This window comes from Fundulus heteroclitus, chromosome 11 (genome assembly GCF_011125445.2).
Source record: "Fundulus heteroclitus isolate FHET01 chromosome 11, MU-UCD_Fhet_4.1, whole genome shotgun sequence".
In the NCBI taxonomy this organism is placed as follows: Eukaryota; Metazoa; Chordata; class Actinopteri; order Cyprinodontiformes; family Fundulidae; genus Fundulus; species Fundulus heteroclitus.
Window position 1 is genome coordinate 4,326,481 of NC_046371.1, and position 23,826 is coordinate 4,350,306.

Here is a 23,826-nt window from a genome sequence, read left to right on the forward strand (position 1 = left end):
GGTTTTAGGATTTCTTACCCACCTTTTCAGCTTAAAACTGGAGGAGGAAAGACGACCGTTCCTACGAGCCCAAACAGCTGTTAAAATGCCTCGTGAACATGTGTGAAAATGCAAAAAATCTTTCATTTCTAAAAAGGTAACAGCAGAAGGAAGTAGACTCCTGGTGTAATCTTTGTGAAACTCTAAACCAGGATGGCTCCAGGCCTCTCCTCCACCTGGCGGGCTCAGATCTCAGCCCGCCAGCTTCTCCCCGCTCACAGAAACAATCGAGCCGTCCGCCACCATCCGCTCCTCCGCCGGGAACGTTTGCGTCAAGAGGAGCCATCCCATTCATCCGTCGTGTCCCCCCCCTCCGTCCCGCGCAGCCAAATGAGAATCAGATGCTGCGCGCAGGAAGGACGCGAGGACGGACCCCCGCCCATCCTGCCCCCGCCGGGGCGGCGGGATAGCATCTGTGTGCCAGGAAGTTTAGCATTCCACCCGACTTCCACGGCGGGCCTGCAGCTGAGGCACAGATCTGGCCTTCTTTGTCACAGCGCAGTGGACGGAGCAGAAGACGCTGCGGAAAACGAAGGCGGCCACGGTTATTTCATCACCTGTTTCTGATTGGCTTCGCTCCGTAGGGGCCTTTAAAGGCAAACTATGCAACATTTTTCAGGTAATTAATGTGTTCCATACCGTTTTGGATGATTAAATGAGTCATTTCAGGTCGAACAAAGGTTTTCTCGACCGCCCTGGTGGTCTGTGGGGGAAATACCGCACTTGCAATTGCAGGAGCCCTCGGCCCGCACCCACAGAGAACTCCATGTGTTTTTGCCCTGCCATACACTATATGCACGCGCGAAAGCAACAACAAAGAACCGCGTGTTAACGTCAAATAAACATGCAAGCATATCGAGTTTTTTTTAATTATTATTATTATTTTTTTTTTTATTATTATTATTTGTTGAATGTTGGTGAGGCGGTAGCGTGAGTTTGGCGAGTCCAAGATAGCGCTGCGGGAAACCCTGTTCATACTTTCACTGTGTTATTCATTGTTTTTACTGCCGTTTTTTCCACTTTTCGTTGCGTTCGCCTGTCTGCTAAGCTCAAAACAACCAAAGCGCCTGGCTTGACGTAGAAACCAGAACAGCTGAGCATCTTTATGACAGTGCACTTTTACTTTCGCCCTCTGGGGGGAGCCTCACTGGAAAATCAACCCCGGTTGCAAAGTATACCTTTAAAGCTCACCCACCGAGCTAGCTCTGTGGCTTTAAGCTTAAAGCGGCGTGCCGAGGCTCAGACATCCTCTGCAAAAAGGGAACTAAAAATAAGTAAAAATTTCTTGAAATTAGTGTATTTTTCCTTGATTTGAGCAGGTAGATAAGACTATTCGCCAATAGAATGAGATCTTTGCACTTAAAACAGGAACAATTCATCTCTAAAATAACATAATTAGACATCCTGCACTTGAAATAAGACGATGGAGATGAACTGTTCCTGTTTTTAAGTGCAAAAATCTTATTCCATTGGCAAATAGTCTTATTTACCTGCTCTAATCAAGGAAAATTACAATGATTTCAAGAAAATTTCACTTACTTTTAGTTCTGTTTTTGCAGTGCATCCTCTGCTGCTGCCCTGCAGAAGCATAACTTGCAGAAACAAACACCACCCTCCCCCCCCCCACACACGCACACACACAGAAATTCCTTGACAACTTCCTGCTGGTATTTGATATGCTGCGTTCGGTTCCCATGAGCGAGCTCCAGCCCCGCTGAGCGGCTTTTCTCTGCGCTGACGTGAGGTTTCAGACGCAGCGAGGCCGTCGCAGAGAGCAGACCGAGGCTTAAATACGGCTGCAAGCGTGGGTGCCTTTCTGCAATTAGGAGGGAAGACAACGAGGAGCCGCTGTGGGTTATCGTGTGTAATTAGCCGTCAGCCTCAGTGGTCGGGACGCAACCTTTCCTGACTCTGGATCGCTTCACGCTGCTGAGGGCTTTTCTGTTTTAGAAAGGCTGCGTTCATCGATCCGGCCGGGGATACAAACCAGTGACCTTGTCCACTGACATTTCAGCTGCATGAAACCTGACCCCCCCCTCCCCTCCCTCCCTACCCTCGGCGGCGGCGGCGATGTGAACTCACCCAGCTGACTCTGTTTCTCCCAGCACGCAGCCACCAGGCCGGACAGCTCCTTGTATTTCTCCGCCAGCTGCAGCTTGCCGTTATTAAAGCGGGGCCGCCGGGCCAGGCTGACCTCAGCCAGGCTCCGGTTGGTGGTCAGCAGCATCTCTCTGTCAACTTGAAGCTCCTGGAACTGGGAAAGAAGAAGAAAAAACATCAAATCTGAGTTTTTTTTCTCCTCCTTTTAGCGATATGACATGCATCAACCACGCAGACGACATTAATTCAATTAAATGTTATCTATATAGCACCAATTCATGACACATGTCATCAAGTAGGGCTGAACAATTTTGGAAAATAATGTAATTGCGATTTTTTTTTATCTTAATATTGCGATTTAATGTGATTATTTTTTTTTTCAGTTTAACTTATCATGTCTTTTTAAACATATACAACCTGCAAATCAATCTGTTTCGTCGCTGTGCAGATCAGGTGCTAAAAGAGCTGCTGCGTCTCAACTCTGAGCAGAAATGATTGTGTTCTGCGATTTGATTCTGACTTTTCTCTGCATTAACCACAAGCAACAAAAATGGCCTCTAGATAAAGATGTTTGTAAACAAGGATTGTTTAAAACAAGAACTTTTAATGTTTTTATTAATCAGAATATTATTCAAGAGAACAGCTTTTAGTTGATTTGGACATCAACCCTTGTTGAACATAAAGTGAAACCAACCAACAAGTCTATGTATTAAACTGATTGACCAGAACTTAATGCTGTGGTGAGATTTCTGAAAGTTTCTGGTAAAAATTATGATTATATAAACTCTAAAATAAGTAATTAAATTAGATTATCTCACTGCTGCAGCTCTGTTTCCTTCCTATGGAGGCAAACCCACTTTAAACTATTTTACTGACACCTAAAGGACGCGTCTGATTCACTAATTGTTACATAGCCAAAAATTGCAGACCTCTGCAATTTGGAAATTGCATTTTTTTTTTTATTGCGACTATATTGCAAATGCGATTAATTGTGCAGCCTTAATCTCAAGGTTTATCAGATTATACAGATTGGTGAGAAAGTTTCCTCTCTAAGGAAACCCAGCAGGTTGCATCAAGTCTCTCCAAGCAGCATTCACTCCTCCTGAAAGAGCGTAGAGCCACAGTGGACAGTCGTCTGCATTGTTGATGGCTTTGCAGCAATCCCTCATACTCAGCATGCATAAAGTGACAATACAGAGTATATATGAGGCGGTCGAGGCAGATGACCGTTCATACTGAGCCTGGTTCTGCCGGAGGTTTTCCTTCCCGTTAATGGGGAGTTTTTCTTTCCACTGTCGCTTCATGCTTGCTCAGTATGAGGGATTGCAGCAAAGCCATGGACAATGCAGACGACTGTCCACTGTGGCTCTACGGTTCCCCAGGAGTGAATGCTGCTTGTCGGGACTTTGATGCAATCAACTGGTTTCCTTATATAGGACATTTTGACCAATCTGTATAATATGATTGAACTTGGTTTTGTAAAGTGCCTTGAGATGACATGTTTCATGATTTGCCGCTATATAAATAAAATTGAATTGAATAAAAAAATAAAAAAAAACACCAGAAAAACAAAAGCTTTAACTATTGTAATTAAAATCCTGCTCCAGCGTCTGAAATGTGACCCGTTCTCTCAGATCACTGCACAGCGACCCACATCGGCTCACCGCCGCTCTGCTGCATGGCTGCAGGTTTTATTTCCCTTGTAGCGCCGCAGTGGGAGCTTTGGAGGAGCAGAAGAGCTGCAGTCGTCGAGGAAAGAACCGGATCCTGCACCCAGGAAGCTGGAACGAGCCTCGGCTGGAAGGCGACCAGGTTTAGGCTTACAGGAGCTCCGGCTTCAGGGCAGAACCAACCCGACCCGTTTTTGTTGTGGTGATTTAATGAGAAACGTTTTCAAGGCTGGTTTTCACACTATAAACAATCAGCTGCAAAACTAACTATGATGTTGGCTCTTCACCTTTCAGAAAGCCCAGAACGGCACCTCGTTTGGACCAGCTCATTACTCTTCGTCTCTTATTTCAGCCCGATTCAGTTCATTTAGCAATTGCCCCCCCCCCGGGGCTCTTTGCCAAACAAAACAGCTCCTATTCATCTCCTGCTGGAGAACCGGGCCCAATCCAGAATCCAGAATTACATCTGGGTTTTCCCAGAATCGTGTGTTTGGGCAGCCACTGCACTTTTATTATCAAATCTATTGACTTTTTAAAAATATTAATTTCCTACACCATTTTATTCTGTTTTTATTACAACAAACTTTCACATTTACTGCGAAATTAACAACTTTAAAGCATGATTTCCACCTATAAAGTCCCAACTACAGCACAAAATAAATACATATTATTGTTATTATTCCCATATTTAGTAATAGATAAAGATTGTGAGCCTTCAGGATGTCCAACCTTTAATTAAAAAGGTAATAACGACAGCTGCCACTTTTTAAACTGCGCATTAATTACTAGTTTATCTCGTTTATATTGTATTTATGTAGACCAGAAGTCTGCAACACAAAAATGCTGAAGCAATTTTTGTAAATGTCATTAAAAAAAAAAAAGTGCTTCCTTTAGCAGTTTTCATACAATATACACATAAAATGTCTACAAGGAGAGACACTAAAACTGGAAGGAATATTTTTTTTATGAAGTAATTTTTTCTTGTCTTTTGTTTACAAACTACCTGCTTTTTGAGATAATTTTCTATAAAACTTGAATGTATCATTGAAGAAAACTTAGTCGTTCCTTTCTGTGTAAAAGTTTGACAATTTCCTTTATTTCAGAATGTAAAACCAAAAACTTAAAGCAGTTTTTATTTAATTAAAAAAAACGTAAAAACAAACTTCCGGTGGTAGATTCTGTAAAATTAAGCAAATTTTATTTTTCCCTGTAGCTGTTTGTGGCTCTCAACAAATTTAATTTGGCTGGACGAGGGACAAAAATGTCTCTCTGGGCCCTGATCTAGACGTTAACATCAGAATTAGAAATGTCCGCTCTGCACATCCACACCTCCAGGCGTGGCGTTAGTCCTGAAAACGTGCGTCTAAACTCATATTCAGAGGGAAAACGTAGCAGCCAGACAGTTTTTCTACCGTCAGAGTCCGTTAAAGCAGCTTAAAAGCCGACAAAGTTTTTCTTTTCATCCCGACAGAACATCGGCGGTCGTAGTTTAACTTTTAAAACCGGAAAGCTTTTATCCCCCAGTTCTTTTTACAGTGAAGGAGATGATTTATGCATCTAAAAAAAAAAGAAACTGTCCTCGATATGAAACAACAACGTCGTCGTCGGATCCCAGGGAGAACATTTCACTCAAAAGGCCTGAAGGGAAGCAGATGTAAATGGGGCCCAACCCTGCGCTTCCGTTTTCAGGCTGATAAATGTTTGCTTTTAACGCCAGCAGGGCTCCCTGGTAACCAGGAGAAAACGCAAACATGATCTGTAGACGTTGGGGGGGAGGCGAGAAGGGGTCGGAGTGTGCAAATATATGACGGTGGTTCCTGCAGCTGAGAAGGTGAGAGGCATCGATGCATGAGAGACCATATCCTGTGGGCGCTCATCTTCTCTACGGGTGCAGGAAGGTAGCGCCGCTGTTTTGCAGGAAGCTGCTTGTTCTCATGCAGCCCGACCGAAGCCAGACTTGACGGGTGCAGTCGCTGCTGAAGGAGGACCACCTTATCGTCCCGACGCTGCGCAGACACACAAAATGTGAAGCTGTTCTCAAAGCGACGGTGACCTTCGGTTCAAATAGAAGCGCCGTGCAAAAAAAACGTTTGTACTCATGTCACAACAACAAAATGCATTCAGCTAGGTAGACAGGACATAAAAAAAAAACACAATGAAATGCTAAATTTTGCACTACTTTCAACTTTTTTGTTTTTTTTACAAATAAAACTCTTCAAAGTTTGATGTGCAACTGAATATTTATATTAAGACGACTTTACAGGTGAAAAGAAGGATGGAGAAAATGGCCAAAACATATTCCGATATATTTCTTAATTTTGGTCGATACAATATAATTACGATATCGATATAAACATGACAGCCAAGAATGCCCACATCAGATATTCAGATTGATAACGTGTAGCGCTCTAGTTCTGCATATTATCAATCTGGTTCTGCTCCATTTGAACCAGTTTGGGGAAAGGAGGGACAGTCAGCAGAACTCTCTGAGCTGATTGGGCGAAGCGGCACCTAGTGCCCGCCCACCAAAGGTTGGTTTTAGCTACAGATCAACCGATACGGGTTTTTTTAAGCCCGATACCGATAATATTGATTTCAGGCAAACCGATACCCGTTTGTTTAGTTGTTTAGTTTGTTTTTGGGCCAATTTTTGAAGCCGATATTGGCAAAGTGAGAGTAAAAGAAAACGATCATGGCTGCTGAATGCACTAATGGACCGGCGAACGTATGTACGCATCGGCTGATGGCCGATGCTTACATACCGCAAATGTGAGCCAAAATATTGGCTGGCGGATATATTTAATCGACCTCTAGTTTTAGCCAATCACGGCATCAAATTAAAACGTAAGCAGCAGTAAGCATCACCACTAGCTAAACTAGTCAAGGCGCATCTTCCTGTTCAACCATCAAAGAAGAAATCGGTTCTGACCAATCAAATGCGAGAGCAGCAGCTTAAACCTCAATGCTGCGACGTGATTGGCCCGAACCGTTTTTGGTTCTGTCACGAAACGGATGAAGCCGGAGCGGTACACGATGGATACAAGATGGACGAGAATTCATCTTGCAGGCAAGGTTACACAACAGACGCCTGTACATAACTTATGACAATTATTTTATTATGTTCATAAAACTCCTTCAATATAACATTTTACTACATAAAACCCGGAACGTCAGTCAGTGAAAAATGCTGTGATCATAAACTGTGATGTATATAGAAAGGTTACATCACCTTTATTTAATGAAGTTATATTGCGATATGTATTGACAGAGAATTAGTGTCCACTCCTAGGTGAAAACATGTAAAAAAAAAATAATAATAATAAAAAAAAATTATATATATATATATATATATATATATATATATATATATATATATATATATATATATATATATATATATATATATATATATATATATATATATATATATATATATATCCGGGATGTGAATACTTTTGCAAGGGCCAGTATTGGTGCAATAAACACTAGACACTTATCTTTATGTTTATCCTGAAAAATAGTGCAATCTACTGTGATTTTTAGAGTGATTTCTAGAGTGACTTTTTTCAAGCTGTATGCAAACGAAATTTCGTTCTGTACGCACTTTGTGTATACAAAATGACAATAAAGATATCCATCTATCTATCTATCTATCTATCTATCTATCTATCTAGAGAAGCAAAGGTCTGTAAGAGAACCAGGAGAATCGTAAAAAAAAAAAAGAAAAGTGGGAAATAAAATAAATTAAACTGACACCAACAAGGTTTTTATAGAGTCTCCCTGCGCTCACACACAGAACAAATACATTAACAGAAGCCATTTTGCTCCTTGTTAAAGTCACAGCCCTTAAAGCCGGCCTGCCAGGCTTACCGGCGAAAATAAAGATGATCTGTAGTCACTCAGACAAACATCTGAGTCCAAAATGCAGGAAGTGTTTAAAAGCGTGAAAGACAGATTGTGACACGGAGCTGCATGCAGCTGCTCTGCTTTGGGGGGGGGGGATTGGGATATTGGGAAACATGGGGGAGGGGTCCAGAACGTCACACAGTCACCAGAACATTAAAAACCCCATAAATAATTCAAATGATCGCTGCTCCCTGAAGTCCTGCTGAACAATAGAGCCGCTCCTCTCCGGCTGGATGAGACGCTCCTCCTCATCCAGCCGTCCTGAGAGACGGACACTTTCCTCACTCCATGGGGTCACTTTGTCCCTGGAGGACCCCCACATCTGTCTCACATTTCCAGGCGTCGTTAAAAAAGGTACCGGAGGACTCTGTGACGCTGTTGTAAACAGAAACATGCGCCCTGCCCTGCTGTCCTTTCAACAGGAATAACGATAAGACAGACAGGAACGAGAAGGGAGGCCCTCGTTTCCAGTAGGGCTGAACAATTAATCACATTTTCAATATAATCGCGATTTAAAAAAACGCAATTTCCAAATCGCAGAGGTCTGCAATTTTTGGCTATGTAACAATCAGGGAATTAGACACGTCCATTAGGTGTTGGTAAAATGTTTAAAGTGGGTTTGCTCCACATGGAAGGGAAGACAGTTGCAGCAGTGAGATAATCTAATTTTATTACTTGTTTTAGAGTTTATATAATCATACAAAGCATTAAGTACAGGTCAATCAGTTTAATACATAGACTTGCTTGTTGGTTGCACTTTATGTTCAACAAGGATTGATGTCCAAATCAATTAAAAGCTGTTCTCTTGAATAATATTCTGATTAATAAAAACAGTAAAAGTTCTTGTTTTAAATAGTCCTTCTTTACAAACATCTTTTTTTAGAGAACATTTTTGTTGCTTGTGGTTAATGCAGAGAAAAGTCAAAATTGCAATTTTGGTTGAAATAAATCGTAGGCAGAACGCAATAATTTTTGATCCGAGTTTAGATGCTGTGGGTCTTTTAGCAACTAATCCGCACAGTGAGGAAACAAATTGATTTGTTGTTTGTATATGTTTAAAAAAGACGTGATAAATTAAACTGGAAACAAATCGCATTTAATCACAATATTAAGAAAAAAAAAAAATCGCAATTAGATTATTTTTGCAAAATCGTTTCCAGCCGTTTTAATCGAACAACAACCAGCGCTGTGCTGAGGGACGGAGAGTCCTCTGCACTCTGATTTAACGGGCTGCAGCCTTTGCCGTCCTCTACAAATGACTTCTGACTCGTCTGGCTGCGTTTTCGTGGCGTTCCTCTTTCATCCCCAACAACATGAAGCCTAACGAGGGTTCCTGCAGTCTGGAGCCATCAATTAAACACTCAGCCCGGGACAAACGTCTCGGAAGACGATCCGTATGCAGCGGATCTGCCCTGCAAGTCTCAAGGCGTCTCAACTCAGAGCGTTTGGAAAGAGTTTAAAGCGAAAATGACTCATTTTATTATAACAACACATGAAAGGAAGGTGCGTCATCGGTAGCAGACATAATCTCATATCACCGGTCCATTCTGCAGGTCCTCTTTGAGCTTTGCCGCTCATTATGGCCGATTGTTAAGCTGTGAGGTCTGACTGACACTTCTTCAGTCTGCGAGCGTTTCCCTCACACGAATCTCTGCCTGTCGCTTTGATTCTCAGACTTACCTCAGACGGCCTGGAGGTGAAATGACAGGACATCCTGACAGCACAAAAGGAGTCTAAATACTCTCTTTTTTTTTATCTTGTCTCTGAGGATTTATTAATAGATTAATAAACAATAAATAATTGTCAGTTAAGACATGTGGATTACTGCGTGTTGAGCTGGGATGCAAACATTACGCACGGAGATCCCAGGATCGGCGTTTTCTGGCCGTGCCAAAGGAAAGAAAGAGAGCGCTGGCACCGGTTTACCGACTGGAACACATGAACCAACACATTCTGCGGTGAGGGCGGTTTTGATCGCTTGAGGATAGATTTAAAATCTTCAGAAAATCTGGTAAAAACCAGATGTATTCCAGAGCCATGAAAAAGGTAGACCCATTGGTCAGCCTACAATCAACAACCTGGATTCATTTATGCAACGGTGCACCTAAAAGCAGTGCAGAAACGTGGTTGAGACTGAAGACTTATCCAGAGACAGAAATTAGCTGTTTACGTGCACAAAATGTAACGATTGGATTGAAATTAAACTAAAAAAAAACTAAAAATAATCGTTTATATGGGCACACAATCGATTAATCCGATCATAACGCGTGTGTATATGAACCTGGCTTCAGAATAGAACCACCAATGTTCAGTTATTAAATCTCCCTACAGAAACCACAGAAGAAGAACTTCTGTTATTGTTGAACAACAAAAACAGTAAACAAAGCAGTATTATGCAAGTTGGTTTGTCTTCCCAGTGCCCAGGCTGGACTTGCACGATGTTGTAATTATGGTTGAAACTTTACTTAATAAGTAATAATTTTGAGTTCTTTAATGTTTCGAATAGAAATGTTGTATCGGGAGCCCCGACAGTTTTACTTCCCGACGTATTTCCGCCACTCAACAACGCGGAAAGCTGATGAATGTGCATCAGCTAAAGTTTGCTTTATGCTTGACACATGTAGGTCCTGCACAGAAATGAGACGTGAGGACACGACGTCTGCAGCATTTATGCTCCGTGCTGCTCTTCCTCCGAAGTAGCACTATTCTCCTGGACTCTAGAGGGCAGCGTCGCGCTCTTACGCCAAGCGTTCTACACCCCATACACGTAGAAGTGGAACACACAGTTGTTTCCAACAATTAAGCCTCTTCCTTTCTTCAGAGAGTGATGCCGATTTCCGTCCAGGAATTTTTAACAATTTGTTCATCACGGTGATCTTTAAGGACCAAATCGTAAAGATGTCTATATTTATGAACCTCCGCCGTCAACTTTCACAAACTTACAACACAGCTACAGGTTTGATTCCTTCTGATTTTCACCACAATACTCACCTCCATGCAGGTGATCACAACATCTCCCCTGTAAACTAGACCAACGATGACCATAACGACTTCCCATTACTACGGTGGTGGACCAGTTTTGGGTTAATTTGCATGTTATCTAAGCCATAACAACGCCTTTTTGGGCAATAATATAAAGCTTGGAGCTCCACACTATTCCAGACATTTGAATTGAGAAAGCTTCCTGGATGGGAAGCCAAACGTCTTTAAACTTCGGGGGGGAAAAGTCCAGTTGTTTGATTTTTAACTTTTTTTGGAATGACCATGACCTGGATGACTGAGAATCTTCACCAGCAATATCCATGCAGTTACAAATTTTCCCAGTGTGGAAACTTTGGGCCACGCGGCGGGCCGTGGAAGCCAAAACGACAGAATATGGCTGTGCAGACCTAACCGATGTGTCAAGCATAAACCAGGCTTAAGTTGTGAACCTCCCGGACAATATGAGCTAACGCTAGCTGTAATTAGCCTGATGGACAGCCCCCCCCCCCCCCCCCGTCCCCACCCCCCACCGAATGGGCCGCTGCGGGAACGCATACTGAAGCTATGAAACAAAATACAGTTTATGAAAACCCTCTACTGCAGATTTAAGGACATACTTTTAAACAACATTTTTTAAGGTTATTTTTATACATGACAAAGCATAACATAAGAGAAAAGCAATAACATAAGTGAAAAAAAACAAAAAAAAACAAAACATGGACAGTGAACATTCTTCAGAACAGAGGGGACTGCAAAACATCGCAAAAAAAAACAAAAAAATGAGATTTATGGATCACAGGGTACAAAATATGTAATTTTTTTATGAAGAGTCTTATAAAGGAGGAATTTATCCAGAAGGACCAAGTTCAGTCACAACGCGGAGCACTAATCCCCAATTACCACCCCGAGTAGTAAAAACAACATTAAAAATAAATAAATAAAAACAGGGTTAAACTAGAAAAACTGTATCTGTTTGAGCATCATCACTTCCCCCCCCTCACAATTATGCTTTACTTTTTTGTAAATAACATAAATAAAAAGACAAATGTAAAAACTTCAAAACAAAAACAGAACCTATTTAGAGGACAGATATATTTATGGGACATTTCTGTAATTCCTCCAGGTTGTGAGCGTGAGAGAGAGCAACGTTTTAGGCAGATAACAGGAAGGTTGAGTGTAGCACAACAAGGTCGCTCAGTTTTATCATATTGATGTTTCCAACCCTGTTTGTCATTAAACACGAGGGATCTTTTGTAAACCACAGGCAGCGTGACGTCACCTCTGCTCTCAATATAAATATTTAATGACCACTAATAGCAGGACGGCTAGAAAAACCATTTTGTCATCATTTCTGAAAATTCATCAGGTCAAAAACTAAGATTGACCATAAAACTCTTATTGTTGCATCGATATTAATACTACAGACAATCTACCAGCAGAATGACAGCCAAAAGCAGCGATCAGATTTAGACACAGCCATATTGATATAATATAGCTGATGTGTTTCTTAAGAAGCGCTAAACACATTTAGTTTTGCCAGAAAGACACATTACAGTTGTAGTTTCAGTATCAACACGGTTAACTTTCTAAAAAGGACGTTGCTGTCCGTTGGCATCCTTAGAAAGTAAATCAGAACGAGTATCCTAGACCTTTAATTGGCATTGAGTGAAATGTCATCTGGAGCATCTCTAGTAACGAGCTCCATTGCACCAGGCAGTCTGCAGCAGTCATGATTCACATTCATTATCACTAATTAAACCGAGCAGCTTACATAACAATCATAATTAACACAAAGCTAAGAAGCCGCACGGCTCGCACAGTTTGTCCGAGACGAGAGGCGGCAGCATGGAAGATGTCGCACACACACACACACACACACACACACACACACACACACACACACACACTCACACACACCGCCTCCTAAGCATGATTTCATGCCGTTTATGTTTTCATGCGTCTACCTGCAATGATTTGGGCTAAATCCCCGCGAGATGATCGAATCCACACAAGCGCCGTGTTGGGTATTAATGGCAGATTAATTACCGCTTCAGTCGACACTGACTAACACAGCCCCGGGCCGCTCTGAGTCAGAAATATGGGACCCCCCCCCCTCTCTCTCTCTCTCTCTTGTGATTCAACCATTTAATCTCCATCATCCCAGGGTTTTAAATTGCAAATCTTTAAACCTGATCCTGGCCAAAAGTAACGCTTTTAATTTTCTGGGCTAAATTGTGTTTTATTCAGCTTTTACCTTCTTTGGGAGACGGCGGTCAAAAACACCTAAAGGTCCAGTTCAAAGATTTTTAAAATCCAATCCCTGGTTCGCTAATCTTCTACCCCCCTCCGTGGTTCAGACGACTGCAGGGTGGCTAAACCCACGCCGGTTTATGTTTCACTGCACACTGTTGTTATCGCTCCACCCGTAGCTATGAGGAACCCATTCAACGCTGCAGCTCCTCAATGCTTTATATTGTCCACGGGAAAAACAAAACCTCATAAACAGAGCTCTTGAAAAACTTTGGGACCCCCACCGCCCCCCACCCCGGGTGGAGCTCTGAGCCGCTTTCTTCTGCGCGAGTGTCTGTTTGCATTCCCTGTGCTGTGGGGGACATAAATGTATTAATACAGTCCCATCGCGTGGGAGGAGAAGCGGCCATAGCCGTGGTTATGAAATTTTAATATCAAGTCAGGGTTTACGGGAAGGGCAAGGGTTAGAGCTGCAGCAGCGGTTAGGGGTTATACCGAGTAATTTTACCTTTTAAAAATTAAAGATGCTGTCCAGTAGTGATTTTTTTCTTCTTCTTGTTACCAACAAAACACATACTAACAACAAAAACACAGCTGAGCTACGACATTTGGGATTTCACAAAATGAATTTTAACAATGTGTTTTGTTGAGAATACAATGAAATTTGATTTAACAGTTTCAGCACAGATGCATTAACATATTTTAAATTGTTTACACTTTAAATGGGGAAGCTAACTTTGCACAAATGAACAATCTTCATAGTTTGTTGCAATAATAAAGTCACAACTTATATTTTTTCCGTGTTTCAGCTCCGTTCGTTCACAAACACATCTCAGCAAATAATAACCTATTATCCGTGATCGCGTTGAAGCTCAGCAAATTAAGCTAGGCCTCCCTTTCCCAGACTCCAACAAATACGGGCCGAAACGATATTAGTGGTGGCGATGGTCTTATTTTTGCTTGACACAAGTACGTTCCGCCCGTAAATGATTGCCATTTCCTCCGAAGTAGCACTATACTCCAGGACTCTAGGGGGCAGTGGTGTGCACCTACGCCAAGAGTACTACACCCACTACATGTTGAAGTAGAAAACAGTTGTTTCCAACACGTTAAAGCATCTTACTTTATTCTAAGAGTGATAGCGATTGTCCAAGAATGGTTAACAATTTGTTGATCACGGTGACTTTTATGAGCCAAATCATAAAGATGTCTATATTTACAAATCTCTGCCAGAAACGTTTGCTTGTTCGCCATGTTTGCATAGTTAGGAATTTTCCGGAGCGAAAGCTTTTAGCCATGCGGACCTCTTTGGTGTGTCAAACATAAATCAACCTTTAATAGGAAGACGGGGCTCCAAATAAAATTCTGCTCAGGGGCCCATCCAACCTTGGCTAAGCCCTGTAACAATTGACAACATAACACAAAAACAAAGTGAAAAACTGACCGTGATGTGCTGTTGAGGTGACAAACTACTTTAAAAGTGAGAAAGGCAAGGCTAGTAGATTTAAATATAGAGCTGGCAATTTTTCCGAAAGTTTCCCCAAGTCCCTTTTTGAATAACTGCGCATGTGAAAGACCGTCTTAGCGGCTTTATCCGCTCCTCAGGGGGATCGTACGAAAAAAATCTCCCAAATCCGCTCTGGTCTTATTTCTTTCTGCAGAAGCCTTCCTCTTCTTCTCATAAACATGAACCCAGTTTTTTTCTTGCGACTTCTAAGCCATGTTCAAAGTATGCGGTGAGAGCCGTGGCGCTACAATGAACGGCTAACACCGAAGCTAACCGCTAAGCTAATCGAAAACATAAACACTGGAAATGCGCAGCCAGCAAGCAGAAACTAACAAGGAAAGAGCACACTGGTCTTATGTGAGCACATCAGAATGATTGACGTGTGAACAACCAATAGATAAGATGATCCCCCGCATCAACCAATCACTGCCATTCAGAACAAACAGCAGTGATTGGTCAGTTTTTCCATGCCTGCAGCATGTAATTTTTTTAACCTCTTTTTGCCCTTAATAAATAATGTATTAACTACTCTCAGGATGGAAGGACCAGATTTCACCCAGCATAACAAAAACTGTTTCTGACCAGTATTACCAACTATAGCTTTAACGGTCAGCCTATTTATTACCACAGGAACATATAAGAAACAAAACTATAAAAAATTAATTAATTATGACTAATGCGAAGAAGCTCGAGTTGCTAAAAGTTGGAATCTCCCTCCAGTATTTAATTTCTAGGGAATATTATAGGGACTATAAACACTCCCACTCCTGTATGGCACCAATGTAACCCACATTGTGCTGGGAGTGGGAGTGGGAGTGGGGGGTGGTCAACGTTGCATATGAAGCCTCCTCCACCTCAGGGACCACCGAACACCACAGTAACACACATTTAAAGGAGCAGAAATGTGAATCTCACGTTTTCCACAACCCAAACTCGGATCCTTAACCCTGATGAAAGTGGGAGACCCGACCGCTCGCCACGCAGACAACCGATCACGCATCTGCTCCACACCAACCAACCAACTGCCCACTAAAAACACGCACGCGTAATTTATTTCTACTCCAGTTATTACATTTAAAAACCCATTCACTGATATTAAGCAGCGATAAAAAAGAAAAGAAGAAAAGAAAGGGGGGAGAATTAGCGCAAGAAGCCAGCGGGCTGTTTGAGCTTGTAACTGAAGATGCCTTACCTTCTCGTTGAGTCGGATAATTTGGTCCATCTTGTCGTTGCTTTGCAGCAGCTCCCGCAGCTCGGCGGTGCTCAGAGCCCGGTAGCCGTCGGGACAGGAGCTGCCCTCCTTGGAGTTGGACATCTTCGACGCCTTAAAAACGGCGCCCGGACGGGAGCGAGAGGAGCGGGTTGCGACGCAGCGACGTCCCGCCGCACACTGACTGCTGCTCGCGCAGCCAGACCGCATCGGAATGCGAGGAGCCCGCACGCGGCGGCGCACTGTGTGAAACCGCGACGCTTCCGGTGGAGCCTTTCGCAATAAAAGCGCGGCTTGGTGCCGTCACGGTGCTGCGTTCGGGTTGTGTCGGAAGTGGGAGCTTCAAGTAAAATCCGAACCTTTAAATTCAACTTCACTGAAGTTGACAAAAGCATATAGATAAAATAGAAATCATATTGATCGATCTCAATAATAATTATTGTTAAATATGAAATATTTTACAATTTTACAATTTAAATATTTTAAGTGCAGCCCTGGCTATTTTATGCTGCTGCTTGACGACCTATTTTTAGATACAGACACACACAAACACTGAATTCAAATTCAAACCTCTATTCAACCAACTTTTCACCAAAACTGCAAGTATTTAAAAAAGAAAAAAGAACACGTGATATCTGAACTCTATGAAGGGGGCGGAGCTTCCTGTGTCTGCGTTATGATTTGCTGGGAGGGAATAATGACTATAATATTAATCTACATGGCTAGAAAGCAAAAGGAAAACTTTTATTCTATTGAACTTTTTATTGACCCTTTTTCCATCATCAATATATGTCTGTCGATCGATATATATTGTTACTGAATTATCCTCTAGCCCTAGATTAACCTGACTCTTGTATCAGAGCTCTGATTACCCCGTATGTTCCTAACAGAGCACTTCGCTCTCAGACTGCAGGTCTGCTGGTGGTTCCTAGAGTCTCTAAAAGTAGAATGGGAGGCAGATCCTTTAGCTATCAGGCTCCTCTCCTGTGGAACCAACTCTCAGTTTTAGTCCGTGAGGCAGACACCCCGTCTACTTTTAAGACTAGGCTTAAAACTTTCCTTTGTGACAAAGCTTATAGTCAGAGTGGTTCATGTTACCCTGAGCTACCTCTATAGTTATGCTGCTATAGGCTTAGGCTGCTGGAGGACATCAGGGCCTATTTCTCTCACTCTGCTGAGCGAGAGAATATTAGTCTGAAACTGTTCTCCGATCTGCATTGTTTGTTGTTATTTAAAATTTGAACTTTTTGTTCTCTCATTTTTCTCTTCATAGAAGGTACACCTGGTCTGGTGTTCTGTTAGCTGTGACATCATCAGGGGAGGCAGATCATCCTCTATTACCATCTAACATAGAAAGTACTCCTGGGTCAATGTGAGCTTCTGAGCTTTCTGTGTCTCTGCTCTGTCTTCTCTAAGCCCCAGTGGGTGGAGGCAGATGAGCGTTCACACTGAGCCTGGTTCTGGTTCTGCTGGAGGTTCTCCTCCCTGTTAAAGGGGAGTTTTCCTCTCCACTGTCGCTTCATGCATGCTCAGTATGAGGGATTGCTGCAAAGCCATCAACAATGCAGACGACTGTCCACTGTGGCTCTACGCTCTTTCAGGAGGAGTGAATGCTGCTTGGAGAGACTTGATGCAACCTGCTGGGTTTCCTTAGAGAGGAAACTTTCTGACCAACCTGGAGGATCTGATGGAGTCTGACTTTGGAAAGAGACTTGAAATGACGTTTGCTGTCATTTGGTGCTATATAAATAAAATTTAATTGAATTGAGGCATCCCGATCAGATGCCCAACCACCTCAACCAAATCCTGTTGATATGGAGAAGCAGCAGATCTACTTCCAGCTACCTATCTGTAAGGTTGAGTCCAGCCTCCCTTACAGAGGAAGCTCTTTTTTGCCTCGTGTATCCAGGATGTCGTTCTGTCAGTCCATAATCCACATCATCGTGAAAGAGGTGAGGGGTCGAACCACAGAGAGAGGTAAATGGAGAGATTTCCTTCTTTTTTTTGCTCATTTTGGATTATTCACCACAATGGACCTGAGCAGCACTACAGCAGATGTAGCCTCAATCCGTCTGTCCTACCATCCCCTGTGCTGTGAACAAGATAGCTAAAATCCTCTGCTTTAGGCAGAACCTGACCCACCCCCCCCCCCCCCCCCCCCCCCCCCAAAAAAAATCTGAGGCCTCTAATTCTCACAGTTGAACTGTTTACTGATTGTGAAACTTGATTTTATATATCAGAGCAAAAGGAAAATAAATACAAATGCATTTTTTCTTATTTTTATCTGTAAAATGTTGAAAGCCAGGTATCATTTTACTTTTCCTATTTCGTGTTGCTTTGTCTCACACAGTCCTACTAAAATACATTGAATTTTGTTCTGCAATATAATGGAAAAGGTTTTTAAGGAGTGTGAAAAGTCTATACCTGTTAGCGCATAAAAGGAAAAGAATTATCACTATATTACTATATAATCTACATCTACATTAATGAGAAATATTTATGCATTCACAAAAACGTCTCAGTAAAAAGCAATTAACGTCTATTAGTCCAGGCTTGGTTGCATAGTGCATAGCTACGCAGTGAAATAGTCTGCATATTTAAAGTGTATGAATATTGCATATATGCTGCCAAGTCATTGGAAAGCAAAAATTTTCATTATTAAAACAGAATAAAAGGTGAATAATGTCTGAAATGATATTATGTGGTTAGAGAGGGGTATGTAAGTTACAGTATGTAGGTCAGAAGAGTATCAGCTAGAGTATTAGAGTTTAATTACTTTATTACTTTGTTTTATTTCTTTTATTTTTTGTAGTATATGTCATCTATTGTATATTTCTTATAATACTATTTACTGCGTACTGCTGGAAGCGGATCCGGGCCTGATAACCACCAGGGGGCGCCCAAGACAACTGGCTGTCTGGGCCCCAAAACTTTCCACCAAACAGAACTTTTCTTTTATCATCTCTGCTTTCCACTTTATCTTTATTTTATTCTACCTTTCAGACTAATATCTAGATCATTATTTGCTTCTGTGTGTTTCTTTCACAGCAAAGCACAGCACACCCATAATGGGAAAGGCTGGCAACAATAAATGCCTTTTTGATCCTTTTAAGATGAATAAATTTGATTTTAATCCATTATAATTGGAGCATAAACGTGCATCTTGTAACTTTTCGGGGCCTGACTCTCAATAATTCAACTAGAAGAAGGTGGAGGTTCTCTTTTCTAAAGAATGCGTGATTTTATTTTCACTTGTTGAGCTCTGTTTCATTAAAACAGGAAATTGAGCAACAGTTTCGCATTCCCCACTGTAATAACTGTGGGTTTCTAGAAATCCTCTTCTGATTAGCCGTCTCTGGACGTTCTTCTGACCTCTAAAGTGCCTGAAAATGAACTTGTTTGGTTTCCTCTTGGCTCATGGACTCTCAAACCACAACATTTGCTGCCAGACGTTGGTTATTCGCATAAGCCTCGGTTTGAGAAGACAAAGCTCCTGTTCTTTCCTGTGGGCTGAGGAACTGTGCTGGTGATGAATTCATCAGAAATGGAAAGTACCGTTGTTTTACCAGAGTAAAAATGTATTTTTATAGCATCTAAATCACTCAAAGATCTAAAGTTACAGATGTGTTTTTCAGTGCGAGGCCCCTCAGATTCAAATAACTTCAGATTTTATGGGCGGATCAAGCTAAGACCACTCTGATAGTATTTTAAAATGCAGTGTAATGATGTAGGACATTATTTGTGGATGAAAAGAGCACACCCTGGAGCAAACATTCTTACTTCCCCGTTTCTGAAAGGCTTTTGCAGCTCTGAAAACTGAAATAAAAAGGTTGAAGAAGCCTCAAACAAATAATTAAGGGGTGGAAGCTGACAGCAGAGAGTACACATTGTTTTTTTTTTTTGCTCTTCATGTAAAGCATAATAAAAAGGATCCTGACAGGATTCAGATAGTGTTTCGGCTTTTATAGAAAAGTCTCTCAAAAGCTCAGAGAGAACAAATAAGGAGAATTCAAATAGCTTTTTAATGTGTTTGCATGTATTTTAATTACTTGTATGTATGAATTAAAGGGAACATTTCATGCAAAATCCACTTTTTTTTAGCCCTTAAATACATTTTGTTGTGTACTTGGAGTCTCTGGGAGTGCAGAAAAGTTGAAAGTACAGCTGTGTAGAGATCTTTATGCTCTTCTTGGGTCAAACTACAAGTGGATCAGTCATCGGTTGCTTGTTATACTCTAAAAATGGCTGAACAGGGTGGAATGAAGGTTTTCCAGACCGTGCAACTCTTGATGGATTTTCTGTCTCTTTAGATCAGGGATGTCCAAAGTGTGGCCCGGGGGCCATTTGTGGCCCACAGAGGGATTTTGTGCGGCCCCATGTTGTCCTCCAGCAAAAGTGGTTGACATGGATACACTTTTCCTAATTATTTAACACATAATCTGCTTTCAATTAATTTATTAAGCTTGGCTAAATACGGCAAGTGTTTTCAAAGAAAAAAATACCCAAACTCTTTGTTTAATTGCTGAGAATAAATTAAAAAAAATTTCAATTGATCCCAAAGGCATTTGAAAACTGGATTCCCTGTTTTTAGTAAAGCATACATGCTAAACCCTTTTTTAATTTAGGATGTACAATGATTTATTCATCCCTTTCCTACAAAAACATCAGACATCTTTATCTGCTTAATTAAAATATTGCATGCTTATTTCAGTGTTGAATTAATAACAAAAAGTAATAATTTTTTTGTAATTTTAGCTTTGTTTATACATATATTTTTTGGCCCACTAATACTTTTGACTATTTTGGTCCACATGCCAAACATTCTGGACGCCTCTGCTTTAGATGAAGTATTGGTGTTTTGTTTGTTTGCTTGTTTGCTTGTTATGGTTGTGCTTGTTAAGTTAGATTCCTGATTCTTCTTCTAATCGTTTAACATGTTACGTTGCTGAATGTGTTAAATGTCTTTCACAAGTTTAAAATAAACTCTAAATCGAAATAAATATATAAATTTTTCTAAAGGGATTGTTTCTGGAGAAGTGAGCAATTTATCCATCAGACTGATTTTTAATAGATTAGTCACTAATTATCTCATGAACACTAAAAAAAAATAAACTTAACTTGGATTACTGCTGGATGCATAATGCAGTCAAATATGGACAAGAAACTGAGGATGCAATGGATGTTTTTCGCTTCCTGTCCCTCCTACATTTCAAAAGAATGCGGATTATTCATCTTGATTACTGACGACAGCCTAACAAACATGTAGGAGTAGCTCATTTAAAAAAATACTGGGTAACCACCTACCTAATGTGTCAGAGTTCAGCTTTCAGATCCAAAAAAATCAGAAACTTTGGTGTTCATGACAAAAGTGTTGGATTTTTATTTCATTTGTTATTGCTTTTTACTTTAAAACCAATTAAAAGTAAAATGAATAATACTGATGTCTTAGTGAGAGAAAAAAAAGCCTTCTTTGTAACATGAATATTTGGACATAACAGGAGAAAATCACAGCGCTTATTTACTTCAGTAGATAAATCTGTATAAAATCAGATAGTAATCTGGCTTTATAGTTAACACGAAAAGCTTTTGCTCCACTGCAGTTCAGTTCTTTGTTAACCCACATGAGGAAATGTGGTGCACAGCAGTGGTCGAGGCTTAATCCACATATATCAGCACAACATCACACTCAGCAACAATAAAACCATGTTAAATGTTGTAAAATGTGTCATGCTTGGTCAAATCTGATCAAATTTGTTTAAGAGCTCTGATAGAGATTGGTAGAAAATTATATTTATACCGATTGCACCTTATGGATGGTAACCAGTACTCTTCACCATAATATTTCACAGTACTCCCCTAGAATGGTGAGAAGAACCCAATTCATTTTTTGGGGGGGGGACTAAAAAGCTTGCTCTCTCGTTCTCTTTCATGCACCTTTGCAACTTTTCTTGCAAGGTTGAGCCTTCAGCATAGGGCTGGACGATAATTCAATAAAGATATATGCATCGATCAATAGACGTATATCGATGACAGAAAAAAGATCAATAAAAAGTTCAATAGAATAACAGTTTTCCTTCCTTTTGGATTCTAGCCATGTATGGTAATATTACATCCTCTCAACCAATCACAACGCAGGCCCAGTAAGCTTCGCCCCCTTCAAAGACTTCAGAGAACACGTGTTTTTACTTTTTAAAAACTTGTAGTTGTTTGATAACTTGTAGTTGTTTTGATAAAAAGTTGGTTGAATAAAGGGTTGAGTTTGAATTCTGCATTCTTTATTTAAATATAGGTCACTAAGCAACAGCATAAAATGGCCAGAGCTGAACTTAGAATCTATTATTTAAATTTTTGGAGAATTATCAATATCAATCAATTTGACTTACATTTTATCAATGTTTTTCTATATCATCCAGCCCTACTTCAGCATGTTAAGAAACGTTATTAAAAGTAATTATAGTAGTAATAGCATTATTCTTTATTAGTCCATATTTTACCTGCATACAGGTTTCTACCTGTTCAACCATCAACGGTATTAGGTGGAAGGTAGCAATGGTCCACCTTTATGATTACATCTAACATTTATTTGCATGCTGCTCTAATATTTAATATACTCCATCAAAGCAGCTTCAGAGGAAATTGAAGCTCATGGTATAAAAGAAAAATCTTCAAGAATAATCCAACAAAATCAAACTCCTCTTCAGAAATATATATTTACCTCAGAATCAACACACAAAAATTCAATGAGATATTATAACTATCCCACATAAATGTGGAAACTTATACATGTACAGCACTTTGAAGTAACAGATTGTAACAGTGGGTCTATAAATAAAAGGTTTTAACCGCCCATTCATCAATTCATCTGCTGTTATGTCATCTGGCTGTGAAAACCTGAAGCACAGTTTATGCCAGCCACACTAATAACATTTGCACCTAACAGCAAAAAATAAAAATAAAAACAGCACTTCTCTAAACAAAAGAACCAGATGTTCTTCTTCCAGTGATGCTGGATCCGACAAACTCATGGCAGATCATGTTTATGTCCATCTTCACTTTATGGACATCACATAGACCGAAATAGTCTTTGTCTTTAACCGATGCAGAGTACGGAAACTCCTCTCAGTGTCACATGAAGACACAGGCAGCGCCATCAAAGTCCTGATGAGAACCTCGACCTGATCAAACAAGCCCTGCAAATCCACTGGAAGTCCCCCGAGGACCTCTGCTGCCTCCACACATACATATTTATTGTGAAGGAGGGGAAACTTCACACTGAGAGCAGCTCTCTTCAGCTCAGGGTCCTGGTCTATTTTATGGTGGTGCGTGAGGCAAGCTTTGTTAGCTTTAAAGTGGCAGAGAGCTGTCTGGAAGCGGCCTCCTGCTCCAGCAGAGGTGGCTCCATGTTTAAGTGAACATGACTACATCTGACCTAACCTGGATCAGTTGTAGTCATGTACACATGCTGGTTCATTTCATTTTTTTTCACTACCTGTAAAAATACATTAAATAATCAGTAAATTAATTTCCATTCCAACTATTTTTTAATTGTATGTTTGTAGGTGTTGTCTATTTATATTTATAGAAGTTATTTCTTTGTTTTAAACCATGTTAGTTAATAATTTGTTGAATATATTACACCTTGATTCTGTTCCAAAGATAAAACATTTGTATAATTTTTTATAAAAATAATAATTTTAATGTAATTTTGTAATTTAGACCGCCATAATATATGGTAGGCTTATGTCTTATATGAGACTGCATATCTAATGGCATATGTATGTATGTATATATAAATAAATAAATGCTTTTCCACAACTGGGTATATATCCAAACTGCTAAATTTGTAAGCAAAGCAATACGACAATAATGAAAGTGCAGTAATAGCAGCCCTTTTTTCAGCCAGCTGACAAACACTATGTAGCAGTGCCCTAACCCTAGTTTTGTGTCTTTAGGGAAATTATTCCTCAGTTTTATCAATAAAGCTGGTCTAACTATTGCCATCATGCAGGTTTTACAAATGCACAAGGTTTTATCGAGTGAAAACATTTCAATCTGTTTGCCGCTGCTTTTGGATGGGCCTATATTGTAGCTTGTTTGATGAGCTTTAGCTCAAAAATGTGTCAACTCTAAGAATCTTACATCTGGACTAAAAACGGAAAGCC

At 40.6% G+C, this 23,826-nt stretch overlaps 1 protein-coding gene across 1 annotated transcript in view; it reads right to left on the reverse strand.

Annotated features, from left to right (window-relative positions):
* Window positions 1-15,905, reverse strand: part of vps37d (VPS37D subunit of ESCRT-I) — a 54,898-nt gene extending 38,993 nt beyond the window's left edge. Inside the window, exons 1-2 of the mRNA XM_012864432.3 lie at window positions 15,647-15,905; window positions 2,122-2,293 (exon numbers count right to left, since the gene is read on the reverse strand). Of these exons, the coding sequence (XP_012719886.2) occupies window positions 2,122-2,293; window positions 15,647-15,874 (400 nt within the window). The 5' untranslated portion in view covers window positions 15,875-15,905. The remainder of the gene's footprint in view (window positions 1-2,121; window positions 2,294-15,646) is intronic.
* Window positions 15,906-23,826: the final 7,921 nt, after the last annotated feature.